Below are 17500 nucleotides of genomic sequence, written 5' to 3'. Positions count from 1 at the left end.
AAGATAGAGGTGAGGGATGGGAAATATGCCTTCAAGCCCAAATATCACCTGAAGGACAAGAAAGCCCTGCTCAGACTGTTGGATAAACATGACCAGCTGGGACTGGGAGGATTACTGCTAGATGATGTGGAGGAGGGGCTACCCAACTCTGCCAAGGCACTGAAGGTGTGTGTGTGTGTGTGTGTGTGTGTGTGTGTGTATTAATGAGTCAGACATATTAACGGCCTCTGTTCCTCCCCAGGTTTTGGGAGACCAGATCATCTTTGTGACAAGACCAGACAAGAAGAAGATTCTGTTCTATAACGATAAACACTGCCAGTTTACAGTTGATGAAGGTGAGAGCGTTGGTGTAGTTTCTCTACCTTAATTACTTTTTTGGGGCCCTCAGTGGTAGATGAGTGGGAGCATTGGTATGGTGTCTTTTTGCTTAGTTCTCTGTAGAAGGTGAGAATATAATGTTAATTAGAACTAGAGTGTTGGTATGGTCTCTCCCTTAATTTAGTTTGCAGTGGTTGAAGATGAGAGCATGTTTATCCCCATTAAGTCTATGTTGAAAAGCTGAGCATTGGTAGAGTTTCTCTCCTGTCGTCCAATACAGAATGTGAAAGTGTTGGTACAATTTCTCCCTTAATTATCAGTTTGCAGTAGATTCAGATAAGAGCGTTGATAAGGTATCTCTTTCTTATTTCAGTTAAGGGAGCTTTGTTGACATTAAATACATTCTGTAAATATTGCCAAAGGTAAAAAAAATATATATATATATATATATATATATATATAAAGAAGTAATGTCTAAAATACAACTGCATGAAGCCACTTAGTTCTCTGTAGAAGGTGTGAGCACTGGTCTGGTTTCTCTCCCTTTGCACTGGTCTGGTTTCTCTTTCACGTAATGACTTCAATGGCTCCACCCAGTGGTCAGATTTTTAAATTATTTTTTTTACTATGACGTCATTTAGGAAAGTTCGTACATACCAGGATCCATTCAGTCGATACAGGATATTAACTGAGTTTAATTTGATTTGTTTACTTGTATGTATTGATTTGTTTACTTGTATGTATTGATTTGTTTACTTGTGTGTATTGATTTGTTTACTTGTATGTATTGATTTGTTTACTTGTGTGTATTGATTTGTTTACTTGTGTGTATTGATTTGTTTACTTGTATGTTTTAATTTGTTTACTTGTGTGTATTGATTTGTTTACTTGTATGTATTGATTTGTTTACTTGTATGTATTGATTTGTTTACTTGTGTGTATTGATTTGTTTACTTGTATGTTTTAATTTGTTTACTTGTATGTATTGATTTGTTTACTTGTATGTTTTAATTTGTTTACTTGTATGTATTGATTTGTTTTCTTGTATGTATTGTGTACCGCAAGTCAGCTTTTATCTGCCAAGTACGACCTTGTAGAAATGTAATAAACTACTACTGCTATAGTCCTACCTGAGCTAATGGTATCCTGTCTGTGTTTCCTGGTCTATCGTCCCAGAGTTCACCAAGCTGTGGAGGAGTATCCCAGTGGACTCTATGGATGAAGAGAAGATAGAGGACTACCTCAAGAGACAGGGCATCTCCTCCATGCAGGAGACTGGACCCAAGAAAGTTGTGAGTTTCTCGCTCTGTCCCTACCTCTTTCTCTACCTCTCCAGATCTTTCTACCTCTTTCTCTACCTCTCCAGATCTCTCTACCTCTCCAGATCTTTCTACCTCTTTGTCTACCTCTCCAGATCTTTCTACCTCTTTCTCTACCTCTCCAGATCTCTCTACCTCTCCAGATCCATCTACCTCTCCAGATCTTTCTACCTCTTTCTCTACCTCTCCAGATCTCTCTACCTCTCCAGATCCATCTACCTCTCCAGATCTTTCTACCTCTTTCTCTACCTCTCCAGATCTTTCTACCTCTTTCTCTACCTCTCCAGATCTTTCTACCTCTTTCTCTAACTCTCCACATCTCTCTACCTCTCCAGATCTCTCTACCTCTTTCTCTACCTCTCCAGATCTCTCTACCTCTCCAGATCTTTCTACCTCTTTCTCTACCTCTCCACATCTCTCTACCTCTCCAGATCTCTCTACCTCTTTCTCTACCTCTCCACATCTCTCTACCTCTCCAGATCTTTCTACCTCTTTCTCTACCTCTCCAGATCTCTCTACCTCTCCAGATCTCTCTACCTCTTTCTCTACCTCTCCACATCTCTCTACCTCTCCAGATCTTTCTACCTCTCTTCTCTCTACCTCTCCAGATCTCTCTACCTCTCCAGATCTCTCTACCTCTTTATCTACCTCTCCACATCTCTCTACCTCTCCAGATCTTTCTACCTCTTTCTCTACCTCTCCAGATCTCTCTACCTCTCCAGATCTCTCTACCTCTTTCTCTACCTCTCCAGATCTCTCTACCTCTCCAGATCTCTACCTCTCCAGATCTCTCTACCTTTCTCTACCTCTCCAGATCTCTCTACCTCTCCAGATCCTTCTACCTCTTTCTCTACCTCTCCAGATCTCTCTACCTCTTTCTCTACCTCTCCAGATCTCTCTACCTCTCCAGATCTCTCCCTCTCCAGATCTCTCTACCTCTCCAGATCTCTCTACCTCTCCAGATCTCTCTCCCTCTCCAGATCTCTCTACCTCTCCAGATCTCTCTACCTCTCCAGATCTTTCTACCTCTTTCTCTACCTCTCCAGATCTCTCTACCTCTCCAGATCTCTCTACCTCTTTCTCTACCTCTCCAGATCTCTCTACCTCTCCAGATCTCTACCTCTCCAGATCTCTCTACCTTTCTCTACCTCTCCAGATCTCTCTACCTTTCTCTACCTCTCCAGATCTCTCTACCTCTCCAGATCCTTCTACCTCTTTCTCTACCTCTCCAGATCTCTCTACCTCTTTCTCTACCTCTCCAGATCTCTCTACCTCTCCAGATCTCTCCCTCTCCAGATCTCTCTCCTCTCCAGATCTCTCTACCTCTCCAGATCTCTCTACCTCTCCAGATCTCTCTACCTCTCCAGATCTCTCTACCTCTCCAGATCTCTCTACCTCTCCAGATCTCTCTCCCTCTCCGGATCTCTCTCCATCTCTCCGGATCCCTCTACCTCTCCAGATCTCTCTACCTCCCCAGATCTCTCTACCTCTTTCTCTACCTCTCCAGATCTCTCTACCTCTCCAGATCTCTCTCCCTCTCCAGATCTCTCTACCTCTCCAGATCTTTCTACCTCTTTCTCTACCTCTCCACATCTCTACCTCTCCAGATTTCTCTACCTCTCCACATCTCTCTACCTCTCCAGATCTCTCTACCTCTCCAGATCTCTCTACCTCTCCAGATCTCTCTACCTCTCCAGATCTCTCTATCTCTCCTCTCCAGATCTCTACCTCTCCAGATTTCTCTTCCTCTCCAGATCTCTCTACCTCTCCACCTCTTTTCTCTCTCTCTCTCTCTCACTTTCTCTTTCTGTCTGTATTTCTGTCTCACAGGCCTGGGTAATTCCAGTCCTCGGGGGGCCTGATTGGTGTTACACTTTTGTCCCAGCTAACACACCTAACTCCAGTAATCACCTAATCATGATCTTCAGTTTAGAATGCAGTTAGTTTAAATCAGCTGAGTTCTGCTAGGGACTGGGGGGGACGGACACCCACCAAGCCCCCCCCCCGAGGACTGGAATTACCCCGGCCTGCCGGTCTGTCACATAGCTGGGACAATAAACCGAAAATAATCTTGACCCCCAAACAGAACATAGAGAGGACATTTGACATGTGGATAATAATGATCCTTTACTAGAGGAAGGTGATGTTTGACATGAAATAAGTTGTCTGATATACTGATATGGGCTGTTCGTTAACAAGACAGTTGATCGCTACAACATTCAAACTAGAAGTAGTAGGTTGAAAGGTCATTTAAAAGAGTAACTCTGGGGCACATTCATGTTATACACTTGTTCTATTTATCCACATTGTGATAATTTAGTCAATTTATGGTGGTACGGATTTATGTCCACATCTCCTAGCTCTATCACTCTCTTTATCTCCATGTTTCTCATAACGTATCTGTGATTGGTTGTTTCTACAATAACCCGGTCTGTGATTGGCTGTTTTGGTTGTGTTGCTACAGTTACCAATCAAGAGGAAGAAGCCAGGTGGACAGAAGAAGAGACGCTTCAAGACTCACAACGACCATCTGGCCGGAGTACTGGAGGACTACTCAGAGGGCGTACCCGCTAAGAAGTGACGTCACTTCCTGGTTATACCCCTCCCTCTTCCCTGGCCCAGTGAGAGAGGGGTGACCTGGGAGTGGTTGTTTTTGGGCGGAAATAAACTTTTTTTTTATTTGTCTCACCAAAACTACAATGAAGATGAGAGGAGACAATGGCCCTGTCTCAAACGTGGGAACTTGCTTCCTTTTCTCCCCGACGATAAAGGAGAGAAGATGAGGAAAGGAAGCCATTTTGGAACGTTGAGACACAAGATGGCTGACTGATTGACTGAAGTGAAGTCCTTGCCAAACACACCAACCTAAAGAGGCGCTCGCTGTCCTTTTTGATAATACTGTACCAGTTTGGTTCTAAGCAGTAATACAAAATGGTGGACGGCTTTAGAGAAGCAAAAATTCCCATTAAATTTTCCCAAAAATCCCAGGTTTTCCAGAAATCCCAGTTGGAATATTCCTGTAATGACAAATTCCCTGGAATCTGGTAACACTTCAATGGGGATGTCTGGGAAACATAGGGGATTCTGGGAAAGTTACTGGATATGTGTAAATGTCTGGCACACGATGGACACTGTATGTGATAGTGGAGAGAGGATGTGTGTGAAAGTGTTTGTTTTTTTAATAATACCAGTCGTATTGTCTGCTGTAGTTGTTCCTTATATTCATTTACAACAGTGGTCACCAATGGCAACCTGGAGAAATACAGGTTGTGCAGGGTTTTGCTCCAGACCTGCACAAACACTCCTGATTTAGCTAAACGACTCGTAGAATCTACCAGGTTTACTCAGACAAACACTAGCCTGGTCCCAGGGTCTTTGTGCTGTCATTCCAAACGGCATGACAACGAGTCATAGCAGAGCTGAAATCAGGCTAGACAAACACCCCACTCCCATAGAAGCCCTTCAGCTAATAAACTGTCCCTTCAGTATATACTCAAAACTGTTCATCAAGACTTTGATTGATTGGGTGAATCGGTTGTGTTATAGTGCAAGGCTAGAACAAAAGCCCGAGACACCCTGTATCTCTCCATTTCCTGGTTGGTTGGTGACTGCTGGTCTCGGAGCGTTCTTCATTACTGAGCATGTTACCCACAGTACCTTTCTCCTGAGGCCTTTCCTCTGACGCACAATAAAGTCCTAGAAAACACACTGTACTGTATCTCTCCACTTCCTGGTTGGTCATGGAAAACACACTGTACTGTGTCTCTCCACTTCCTGGTTGGTCATGGAAAACACTGTACTGTGTCTCTCCACTTCCTGGTTGGTCATGGAAAACACTGTACTGTGTCTCTCCACTTCCTGGTTGGTCATGGAAAACACACTGTACTGTGTCTCTCCACTTCCTGGTTGGTTGGTGACACACTGTACTGTGTCTCTCCACTTCCTGGTTGGTTGGTGACACACTGTACTGTGTCTCTCCACTTCCTGGTTGGTTGGTGACACTGTACTGTGTCTCTCCACTTCCTGGTTGGTTGGTGACACACTGTCTTCTTGATAACACAGAGGCCTGGATTCAATATGGTGGTTGTTGCTCGCTGACAGTTAAAAGGTCATATCTGATTTGGAGAAAGAGAGAGGATGGGAGGAACCACGGGAAAGACACATGAAGACTGGTTGGATGAAAGCTCAGTGGGTGAGGCTTAATGACAGATCAGTGAGTGGAATTTTACATCTGAGAGACAAATAGAATTAACTTTTTAGGGTTGCAGGTGGATGGGGGGGTTAAGCGCGGGTTGCAACCTGCCGAGGTCGCCAGTTCTAATTCCTGTTGCGACTAGTTTCCCAACTCTACCCAACATAACTAATCTACAAACTCTGAACAGCTTTAAATATGTGCAAAAACAAGGATGGTGGCTCAGCCCCTGCTAGCGGAGGGGACTAAGCACTGAGATAAATTACACTCAACTGCTTTTCTCCTCCCCCTTCTGACACCCAGATGGTGACACATGTGCCTGGCAGACATCTCAGCTTTGATGTCAGCCCACCACCTCAAGCTCAACCTAGACAAGAGAGAGCTGCTCTTCCTCCCGGGGAAGGCCTGCCCGCTCCAAGACCTCTCCATCACAGACGACAACTCCACTGTGTCGGTGTAACCCTGGACAACACCCTGTCGTTCTCTGCAATCATCAAAGCAGTGACCCTCTCCTGCAGGTTCATGCTCTACAACATCCGTGGAGTACGACTCTACCTCACACAGGAAGTGGCGCAGGTCCTAATCCAGGCAGTTGTCATCTCCCATCTGGACCACTGCAACTCTCTGTTGGCTCCCTGCTTGTGCCATCAAACCCCTGGAACTGATCCAGAACACAGCAGCCCGCCTGGTTTTCAACCTCATGTCACATACTGACTACGCTGAGGACATTCTTTAGATTTATTTTCTATGCCTGAGATATGTGGTTGTCCCACCTGGATATCTTAAGATGAATGCACTAACTGTCAGTCTCTCTGGATAAGAGCGTCTGCTAAATGACTCTTAACGTAAAGGTCACAGGTTCAGATCTTGGGGATGCCGTTAAAAAGAAAAAGAGGGTATATTTGGGAGAACGGGGAGATGATTGGGATACATCCAGTGAGTTTTTCTAGTCAGAGTACAGCAACACTGTCCTACAGTCTCCAAACGGCAAACTAAATACTTTTTAAAGAAGTCATTTTTTAATTACAATTGGATATAAAGCATTTGGTGGTAAACAGTCAGACACGAAACATATAGCACTTCCACTACGAAGGGGCAGTTTCCCAGTCACAGGTCACACCTCATCATATAGGACTTCCACTACGAAGGGGCAGTTTCCCAGTCACAGGTCACACCTCATCATATAGGACTTCCACTACGAAGGGGCAGTTTCCCAGTCACAGGTCACACCTCATCACTTCCACCTTTCCCAGTCATCATATCATATAGGACTTCCACTACGAAGGGGCAGTTTCCCAGTCACAGGTCACACCTCATCATATAGGACTTCCACTACGAAGGGGCAGTTTCCCAGTCACAGGTCACACCTCATCATATAGGACTTCCACTACGAAGGGGCAGTTTCCCAGTCACAGGTCACACCTCATCATATAGGACTTCCACTACCCAGTCACAGGTCACACCTCATCATATAGGACTTCCACTACGAAGGGGCAGTTTCCCAGTCACAGGTCACACCTCATCATATAGGACTTCCACTACGAAGGGGCAGTTTCCCAGTCACAGGTCACACCTCATCACGGACTAAACTGTTTAAATCCAGCTGGGTCTGGGAAACTGGACCTCGGTCTGGGAAACTGGACCTGTTTAAATCCAGGTCTGGGAAACTGGACCTCGGTCTGGGAAACTGGACCTCGGTCTGGTGAGACAAGGAGAACAGTTCAGTGACATTCTTCAGATTCTTGTTAAAGTAGTGGCAGTACATTTTGAGTGGTAAGAGATTCCTTCGTTCGCTGTCTGCCAGTGAGGTACATTTTTTTGGGCCTGGGGGCTGAGAGCTGGTGGGGTTTAGTTTTTGGCCGGCGTGACAGCGGAGGTGGTTTTGACAGTCTTCTTCATGTGGTGGTAGTTGGGGAGGATCTTCATCAGGAAGTCGAGCTGAAGAGTCTGAGGCTGCAGAACATAAACACACACAGACAGGTTGTTCTTCACTGCTAACAGGGAAAAACAGTGGATGGACTGGTTCTTTGGTTAAAAACAAGTGCAGAAAGACAAAGCTACATAGACTGTGTCTTATACACACAGACCCCTGGATCACTAATCTCAGTGTGTGTGTGTGTGTGTACCTGTGGTCGCTCTGTCTGCACACGTCTCTGACACCCCGAGCCGAAGATGACAGTGTTTTCGGGTATGACCTCACAGGTGTTGACCTGGCAACAGGCGCCGATGATACAACCAGAAGTTAGAATCATGTTCCTGCCCAGGTCAGCTGGAGGGAGAGGGGAGGGGGGAGGGGAACACAGTTTAGATGATGGAAGGGTTCTCTCCATAGTGATTTAATAACCAATCAACAGTTTAGATGATAGAAGGGTTCTCTCCATAGTGATTTAATAACCAATCAACAGTTTAGATGATAGAAGGGTTCTCTCCATAGTGATTTAATAACCAATCAACAGTTTAGATGATAGAAGGGTTCTCTCCATAGTGATTTAATAACCAATCAACAGTTTAGATGATAGAAGGGTTCTCTCCATAGTGATTTAATAACCAATCAACAGTTTAGATGATAGAAGGGTTCTCTCCATAGTGATTTAATAACCAATCAACACAGACACACTCAGTCATTCAGATCATTGGGACGAAGACCGTCATTACTGAATTTGTGGCATTTGAACCTTTCTTACCTTTGGATTCTATGACATTGTTGTCCCCAATTTTCAAAGCTTGAGACACTGCAAGTATCATTGGTTAAGGAGAGTTTCATACTTTACCAACAAAAGGACTTTCAGAGCAGCAATATACAGATATGGAATATTAGACAGAGGTCAAACAATAACACATACAGATATGGAATATTAGACACAGGTCAAACAGACAGAGGTCAAACAATAACACATACAGATATGGAATATTAGACAGAGGTCAAACAGACAGAGGTCAAACAATAACACATACAGATATGGAATATTAGACAGAGGTCAAATGTCCAAATAGCTGTACCCTACAGGTCAGTGGCTGTACCCTAGGTCAGTGTACCCTACAGGTCAGTGTACCCTAGAGGTCAGTGGCTGTACCCTACAGGTCAGTGTACCCTAGAGGTCAGTGTACCCTACAGGTCAGTGGCTGTACCCTACAGGTCAGTGGCTGTACCCTACAGGTCAGTGGCTGTACCCTAGAGGTCAGTGGCTGTACCCTACAGGTCAGTGTACCCTACAGGTCAGTGTACCCTACAGGTCAGTGGCTGTACCCTAGAGGTCAGTGGCTGTACCCTACAGGTCAGTGTACCCTACAGGTCAGTGTCCCCTACAGGTCAGTGTACCACTTCAATATAAAGGATACTACACCCAACTTCAAACACGTTGTTGATGCCGATGGTCATCGTCTTTGGCTCCACTCCCTCAGAGTCAGGCGCTATGTTCTCTGGATAACTGATCAAAGACAGACAGCCAGCTTCAATCAGACAGCCAGCTTCAATCAGACAGCCAGCTTCAATCAGACAGCCAGCTTCAATCAGACAGCCAGCTTCAATCAGACAGCCAGCTTCAATCAGACAACCAGCTTCAATCAGACAACCAGCTTCATATCAGACAGACAGCTTCATATCAGACAGACAGCTTCAATCAGACAACCAGCTTCAATCAGACAACCAGCTTCAATCAGACAACCAGCTTCAATCAGACAACCAGCTTCAATCAGACAACCAGCTTCAATCAGACAACCAGCTTCAATCAGACAACCAGCTTCAATCACTACAATGTAGACCATAACATGACAGAGAAAAGGAGACCATAACATGACAGAGGAAAAGGAGACCATAACATGACAGAGGAAAAGGAGACCATAACATGACAGAGGAAAAGGAGACCATAACATGACAGAGGAAAAGGAGACCATAACATGACAGAGGAAAAGGAGACCATAACATGACAGAGGAAAAAGAGGTAGACGAGTGTGTAACAGTATAACTTTAGACCATCCCCGAACCAGGGACCCACTGCACACATTAACAACAAGTCACCTTCGAAGCATCGTTACCTATCGCTCCACAAAAGCCGCGGCCCTTGCAGAGTAAGGGGAACTACTACTTCAAGGTCTCAGAGCAAGTGACGTCACTGATTGAAACGCTATTTAGCGCGCACCGCTAACTAAGCTAGCCGTTTCACATCCGTTACAAGTGCAAAAGAGAGGTGGGGGGAAAGACAGAATAAAAGCATGGAAGGAATAAAGTGTAGGGAGAATGAATGGATGGATGTAACAGGGGAGGGGGAGAAAGAGAGGCGGCAATAGAACACAGGAGAGACCTCACCACTGTACCCTTCCACTTCTAGAAGATTCACTATTGTTATGTTCACCTGTTAATTATAAGAGCTTGTTCCTCGATGAGGTTGCCTTCTCCGATGACTATGGGTCCTGCCTCGGCAATGATGCGGGCTTTGGGATGGACCACGGTTCTGGCACCTGGAAAGACCATGCATGAACAGTCCAATGTGTAACGCTAGCCTCCCACATCAACCATTTTTATCTGGCTCCAAAGTGGATATGTACTCAGTAACCTGAGCCGTGTAATAATGTCAAGCTATATAGAGACTAGAGCTACTACAGACAAACGAATGTTGTTGTTGCTCATTGTAAAATAAATAGTTAGCGGACGTTACCTGACTAGCTAAGCTAAATGCTACATTTTACGTCTTCTTACCAATAGTGACATCCCCTCTGATCTCGCTTTCGACGCACACCACGGCGCCAGCTGCTATTTTAGCACTACAAACAGAAAACCAAGTGTTGGTAATAATCAGCAATACAAAAAGTGTACAATTTATGAATCATCTGTATGTCTACAAGTTAGTTAGCTACGATTTTAGCTGTAGCAAGCAGCTAACTTAGCTAGTCACGTTAGCTAGCGGTTTCCTAAAACATATTAACTTTGTTTAACACATTCAAACTATCATAAAACATTATGAAACAGTAACAATGTGTTATTTGATACACAATACTGAACTAAAAACGAATTCAAGTTGGAGTCGTAATACCTTTTTTGAGCGTTTTGTTTATCCGACATTTTGTTGATCGACTTGAGTTTTTTTCGACAATCGATTTCGAATCCTTTTCAGCATAAACTACGTCATTGTGCGCTTGCGTGGAACGCAGACAAGATGAGGAGGGGGTGGGGACATCAATGGGGATTTAGTGTCACCTAGCGAATGTTTACAAAACTGCAGCTGAACTAATCTCCTAATAATATTTTTAGTCAGAGAAAATGGTTAAAGTAATTATTCATTTTCCTCCTTTTTATGCTACTCTCTGTTTCTCATATATAAAGAGTCACTTTAACTACACATTCATGTACATACTACCTCAATTGGCCCGACCAACCAGTGCTCCCGCACATTGGCTAACCAGGCTGTCTGCATTGTGTCCCACCACCCGTCAACCCACCAACCCCTCTTTACGCTTCTGCTACTCTCTGTTCATCATGTATGCATAGTCACTTTAACCATATCTACATGTACATACTACCTCAATCAGCCTGACTAACCGATGTCTGTTTATAGCCTCGCTACTGTATATAGACTCGCTACTGTATAAAGCCTGTCTTTTTACTGTTGTTTTATTTCTTTACCTACCTAATGTTCACCTAATACCTTTTTTGCACTGTTGGTTAGAGCCTGTAAGTCAGCATTTCACTGTAAGGTCTACCTGTTGTATTCAGCATTTCACTGTAAGGTCTACCTGTTGTATTCAGCATTTCACTATAAGGTCTACCTGTTGTATTCAGCGCACATGACAAATTAACTTTGATTTGATTTGAATCCCAAATCAAACCTAGCCCCTATCTCCTAACCTTATCCCCTAATCTCCTATCTCCTAACCTTATCCCCTAGCCCATATCTCCTAACCTCATCCCCTAGCCCATATCTCCTAACCTTATCCTCTAGCCCCTATCTCCTAACCTTAGCCCCTATCTCCTAACCTTAGCCCCTAGCCCCTATCTCCTAACCTTATCCCCTAGCCCCTATCTCCTAACCTTATCCGCAAGCCCATATCTTCTACCCTTATCCCCTAGCCCCTATCTCCTAACCTCATCCCCTAGCCCCTATCTCCTAACCTTATCCGCATGCCCATATCTCCTACCATTATCCCCTAGCCCTATCTCCTAACCTTATCCCCTAGCCCCTATCTCCTAACCTTATCCCCTAGCCCCTATCTCCTAACCTTATCCGCAAGCCCATATCTTCTACCCTTATCCCCTAGCCCATATCTCCTAACCTCATCCCCTAGCCCCTATCTCCTAACCTCATCCCCTAGCCCCTATCTCCTAACCTTATCCCCTAGCCCATATCTCCTACCATTATCCCCTAGCCCCTATCTCCTAACCTTATCCCCTAGCCCCTATCTCCTAACCTTATCCCCTAGCCCATATCTCCTACCATTATCCCCTAGCCCCTATCTCCTAACCTTATCCCCTAGCCCCTATCTCCTAACCTTATCCGCAAGCCCATATCTTCTACCCTTATCCCCTAGCCCCTATCTCCTAACCTTATCCCCTAGCCCCTATCTCCTAACCTCATCCCCTAGCCCCTATCTCCTAACCTTATCCCCTAGCCCCTATGTACCTGTGTAGATCTGAAAGTATAAGAAGTGTCAACAACAAGTCATCTGATAGATAACCTTCACCTTGTCCTTGACTGATAGAGTTGAATTATAACCTCCACCTTGTCCTTGACTGATAGAGTTGAATTATAACCTTCACCTTGTCCTTGACTGATAGAGTTGAATTATAACCTCCACCTTGTCCTTGACTGATAGAGTTGAATTATAACCTTCACCTTGTCCTTGACTAGTCTCCAATCACCATTTATTCTGGTCCCAGATCAGTGTTTACTGTACCCAGGTCTTTAGCTGTATTTGTTCATCGTCATGCCGTCCGGTGTGTACACAGAGGACAGAGTTACCTGTCAATCATCAACCCGTCACTGCTGACAGCTCAATGTCACTGTATCTGAAATTAGTACACACACAAACGCACACACACACACACGCACGCACACACACACACACACACACACACACACACACACACACACACACACACACACACACACACACACACACACACACACACACACACACACACACACACACACACACACACACACACACACACACACACACACACACACACACACACACACACACACACACACACACACACACACACTTACACTTTTCAATTACCCTCTCCCACCTCTCCCACTCCCTGATCATTTAAAAAAAGCATCATCAACATCAAATGAACCAACATTTTCTAGATAGTCAGTCCGAACTTCAAAAGACAGAGCTTCAAATCACTCAAACTTTTAGATGGATCAGAAAGGAAATTAGCATTTTCAAAATTCTATAAATTATTAATTATGGGTTGTAGAAGAAGAAAGTACATAAATTATTAAATATGCGCTAACCTAATTTAGAAAGTAGTACATAATATATGAATTATGCACACACACACACACGCACACACACACACACACACGCACACACACACACACACACACAAACACAGCTAACAGCTCAATGTCACTGTATCTGAAATAAGTACTACACACACACACACACACACACACACACACACACACACACACACACACACACACACACACACACACACACACACACAGCTAACAGCTCAATGTCACTGTATCTGAAATAAGTACACACACGCACACACACACACACACACACACACACACACACACAGCAGGTGTGTCCTTTCCTCTAGCTGCTGCTGAACTCTGAGAACCATACAGGAAGTCTATCATGTCAGAACAACAATCCCCTCTTACACCACTTCCTGTTAAGATCGAGAGAGACACACAGAGAGAGAGGATCATTGTGTGTGTGTGTGTGTGTGTGTGTGTGTGTGTGTGTGTGTGTGTGTGTGTGTGTGTGTGTGTGTGAGTAATAATTTCAGATACAGTGACATTGAGCTGTTAGCTGTGTGTGTGTGTGTGTGTGTGTGTGTGTGTGTGTGTGTGTGTGTGTAATAATTTCAGATACAGTGACATTGAGCTGTTAGCTGTGTGTGTGTGTGTGTGTGTGTGTGTGTGTGTGTGTGTGTGTGGTGATCCGTAATTATCACTACAGTCATTATTGAGTCAGAGGAAACAATGGAGATGACTGATGAACTCTGGGTAGTTGGGAGCTTCCTGTCTGACATCCAACAGGAGGCCATAACAGCAACACACACACACACACACACACACACACGACTTCACTAGAGAGTTTCCCGATTCATTAACTATTTTAATGTCAAAGTAAGTTGACAACACTCTGCGAAACCAAAACGGAATAAAAGTTTTGGGGATTTGACCTCATACCATTTTATTTCGAACTCAGGGAATCTATTTGAACTATTGCCAGTTGTCTCCAAGAGTCAAAACATTTCTGTGACGTCGAATGCCTCCAAACTCAGTGGAAAATAATTAGCTGCAGTATTCACTTAGTCCACTCGGTGGCAGTAAAACCCCACTATCTCCACTCGCATTCAACCAGTCATTCATAAATTATAACTGCAGGGGCTCAGTCCCACATGAAACCCTATTCGCTATTTGTTGCACTACTTATCAAATCAAATCAAATGTATTTATAAAGCCCTTCTTACATCAGCTGATATCTCAAAGTGCTGTACAGAAACCCAGCCTGAAACCCCAAACAGTAAGCAATGCAGGTGTAGAAGCACGGTGGCTAGGAAACACTCCCTAGGAAGGAGTTTTGTTGCCTTAGCGACTCAAACTGAATTCTTCCGCTGCACTATCGGTCTGTTACATACTTCAGTCTGAGACTGTCAACCACTGTGTTCCAACCACTGTGTCATAACCACTGTGTTCCAATCACTGTGTCATAACCACTGTGTCCCAATCACTGTGTTCCAACCACTGTGTTCCAACCACTGTGTCATAACCACTGTGTTCCAATCACTGTGTCATAACCACTGTGTCCCAATCACTGTGTTCCAACCACTGTGTTCCAACCACTGTGTCATAACCACTGTGTTCCAGCCACTGTGTTCCAACCACTGTGTTCCAACCACTGTGTCATAACCACTGTGTTCCAGCCACTGTGTCATAACCACTGTGTTCCAACCACTGTGTCATAACCACTGTGTCCCAATCACTGTGTTCCAACCACTGTGTTCCAACCACTATGTCATAACCACTGTGTCATAACCACTGTGTCATAACCACTGTGTCACAATCACTGTGTTCCAATCACTGTGTCACAATCACTGTGTTCCAATCACTGTGTCACAATCACTGTGTTCCAACCACTGTGTTCCAACCACTGTGTTCCAATCAATGTGTACCAATCACTGTGTCACAACCACTGTGTTCCAATCACTGTGTCCCAACCACTATGTCATAACCACTGTGTCACAACCACTGTGTTCCAATCACTGTGTACCAATCACTGTGTCACAACCACTGTGTTCCAATCACTGTGTATCAATCACTGCTTCACAACCACTGTGTTCCAACCACTGCGTCACAATCACTGTGTTCCAACCACGGTGTTCCAACCACTGTGTCACAATCACTGTGTTCCAACCACTGTGTTCCAACCAATGTGTTCCAATCACTGTGTCACAACCACTGTGTCACAACCACTGTGTACCAATCACTGTGTCACATCCACTGTGTTCCAATCACTGTGTCCCAACCACTATGTCATAACCACTGTGTCACAACCGGCCATGATCGGGAGACCCATAGTGTGGCACACAATTGGCCCAGCGTCGTCCGGGTTAGGCCGGGTTAGGGTAGGGTTTGGCCGGGTTAGGGTAGGGTTTGGCCGGGTAAGGGTAGGGTTTGGCCGGGTTAGGGTAGGGTTTGGCCGGGTAAGGGTAGGGTTTGGCCGGGTTAGGGTAGGGTTTGGCCGGGTAAGGGTAGGGTTTGGCCGGGTTAGGGTAGGGTTTGGCCCGGGTAAGGGTAGGGTTTGGCCGGGTTAGGGTAGGGTTTGGCCGGGTTAGGGTAGGGTTTGGCCGGGTAAGGGTAGGGTTTGGCCGGGTTAGGGTAGGGTTTGGCCGGGTTAGGGAAGGGTTTGGCCGGGTTAGGGTAGGGTTTGGCCGGGTTAGGGAAGGGTTTGGCCGGGTTAGGGTAGGGTTTGGCCGGGTTAGGGAAGGGTTTGGCCGGGTTAGGGTAGGGTTTGGCCGGGTTAGGGTAGGGTTTGACCGGGTTAGGGTAGGGTTTGGCCCGGGTTAGGGTAGGGTTTGGCCCGGGTTAGGGTACGGTTTGGCCGGGTTAGGGTAGGGTTTGGCCGGGTTAGGGTAGGGTTTGACCGGGTTAGGGTAGGGTTTGGCCGGGTTAGGGTAGGGTTTGGCCGGGTTAGGGTAGGGTTTGGCCGGGTTAGGGTAGGGTTTGGCCGGGTTAGGGTAGGGTTTGGCCCGGGTTAGGGTAGGGTTTGGCCGGGTTAGGGTAGGGTTTGGCCGGGTTAGGGTAGGGTTTGGCCAGGTTAGACCGTCATAGTAAAATAAGAATTTGATCGTAACTGACTTGCCTAGTTAAATAAAGGTTCTATAAAAAATGGTTTCTGTTGACCTCATGAGGGATGTTGTACTAAACTAAGTAGACTATTCAGCGATTGGATCATTTCTAACCAATCAGAGAACTAAAGCCAATGAAAATGTTCAAACCTCTCCCTGACCCGCGTTCTGGCTCTGGTCTCACCCATCTGTTTCAGGGACCAATCAGAAAGGTTCAAATGGTTTTCCTGTTCTGGAAATCATCATGGAGGTTCTCAGATCCTGACTCATTGAGGGAAGAAGGAGCTGATGTCCATGGGCTTGGTGGTTTTGGTAGCTAGGCAACTACTTTTGACTAGGGTCCATTAGGCTCTGGTCTAAAGTAGTGCACTATATAGGGAATAGGGCTCTGGTCACTAGTAGTTCACTATATAGGGAATAGGGCTCTGGTTTAAAGTAGTTCACTATATAGGGAATAGGGCTCTGGTTTAAAGAAGCTCACTATATAGGGAATAGGGCCCTGGTCTAAAGTAGTGCCCTGTATAGGGAATAGGGCTCTGGTCACTAGTGGTTCACTATATAGGGAATAGGGCTCTGGTTTAAAGTAGTTCACTATATAGGGAATAGGGCCCTGGTCTAAAGTAATGCACTATATAGGGAATGGGGCCCTGGTCTAAAGTAATGCACTATATAGGGAATAGGGCCCTGGTCTAAAGTAATGCACTATATAGGGAATAGGGCACTGGTCTAAAGTAATGCACTATATAGGGAAAATTGTGCCATTTGGGAGCAACTAGAAAACAACTAGCCTATTTTCCTAATAATGACCCTAATCAGTTGGCGAGTATTAATCTTTAGGAAAATGATACAACATCTCCTTTAACTCATAACAGTTAAATGGTCGAGATGTGATGATACAACCTTCCCTTTAACTCATAACAGTTAAATGGTCGAGATGTGATGATACAACCTACCCTTAAACTCATAACAGTTAAATGGTAGAGAGGAAATGATACAACCTCCCCTTTAACTCATAACAGTTAAATGGTAGAGATGAGATGATACAACCTCCCCTTTAACTCATAACAGTTAAATGGTAGAGATGAAATGATACAACCTCCCCTTTAACTCATAACAGTTAAATGGTAGAGATGA

General features: G+C 44.9%; 2 protein-coding genes across 4 annotated transcripts in view; one reads left to right on the top strand and one right to left on the bottom strand.

Annotated features, from left to right (window-relative positions):
• The window catches only part of gtf2e2 (general transcription factor IIE, polypeptide 2, beta), a 42394-nt gene extending 37049 nt beyond the window's left edge, over positions 1-5345 (top strand). For all 3 annotated transcript variants that reach the window (XM_065003515.1, XM_065003514.1, XM_065003516.1), the window contains exons 5-8: positions 1-165; positions 242-335; positions 1495-1610; positions 4102-5345. The exon at positions 1-165 is cut by the window's left edge and continues 18 nt beyond it. In XM_065003515.1, coding sequence (XP_064859587.1) covers positions 1-165; positions 242-335; positions 1495-1610; positions 4102-4218 — 492 coding nt within the window. In that variant the 3' untranslated portion in view covers positions 4219-5345. The remainder of the gene's footprint in view (positions 166-241; positions 336-1494; positions 1611-4101) is intronic.
• A 1967-nt stretch (positions 5346-7312) lies between these two features.
• LOC115118595 (dynactin subunit 6-like) lies at positions 7313-10961 on the bottom strand. The gene is made up of 8 exons (XM_065003522.1): positions 10860-10961; positions 10526-10590; positions 10182-10287; positions 9169-9257; positions 8514-8561; positions 7956-8098; positions 7503-7782; positions 7313-7472 (listed from the first exon to the last, which is right to left on the bottom strand). Exons 1-7 carry the CDS (start codon positions 10886-10888, stop codon positions 7678-7680), a joined length of 585 nt encoding a protein of 194 aa, XP_064859594.1. The 5' UTR covers positions 10889-10961; the 3' UTR covers positions 7313-7472; positions 7503-7677.
• Between the last annotated feature and the right edge of the window lie 6539 nt (positions 10962-17500).

The sequence above is a fragment of the Oncorhynchus nerka genome, linkage group LG18, assembly GCF_034236695.1.
Source record: "Oncorhynchus nerka isolate Pitt River linkage group LG18, Oner_Uvic_2.0, whole genome shotgun sequence".
Taxonomy (NCBI): Eukaryota; Metazoa; Chordata; class Actinopteri; order Salmoniformes; family Salmonidae; genus Oncorhynchus; species Oncorhynchus nerka.
Note: the sequence above shows the minus strand (reverse complement) of the source record. Positions and strands in the feature narration are given on the sequence as shown.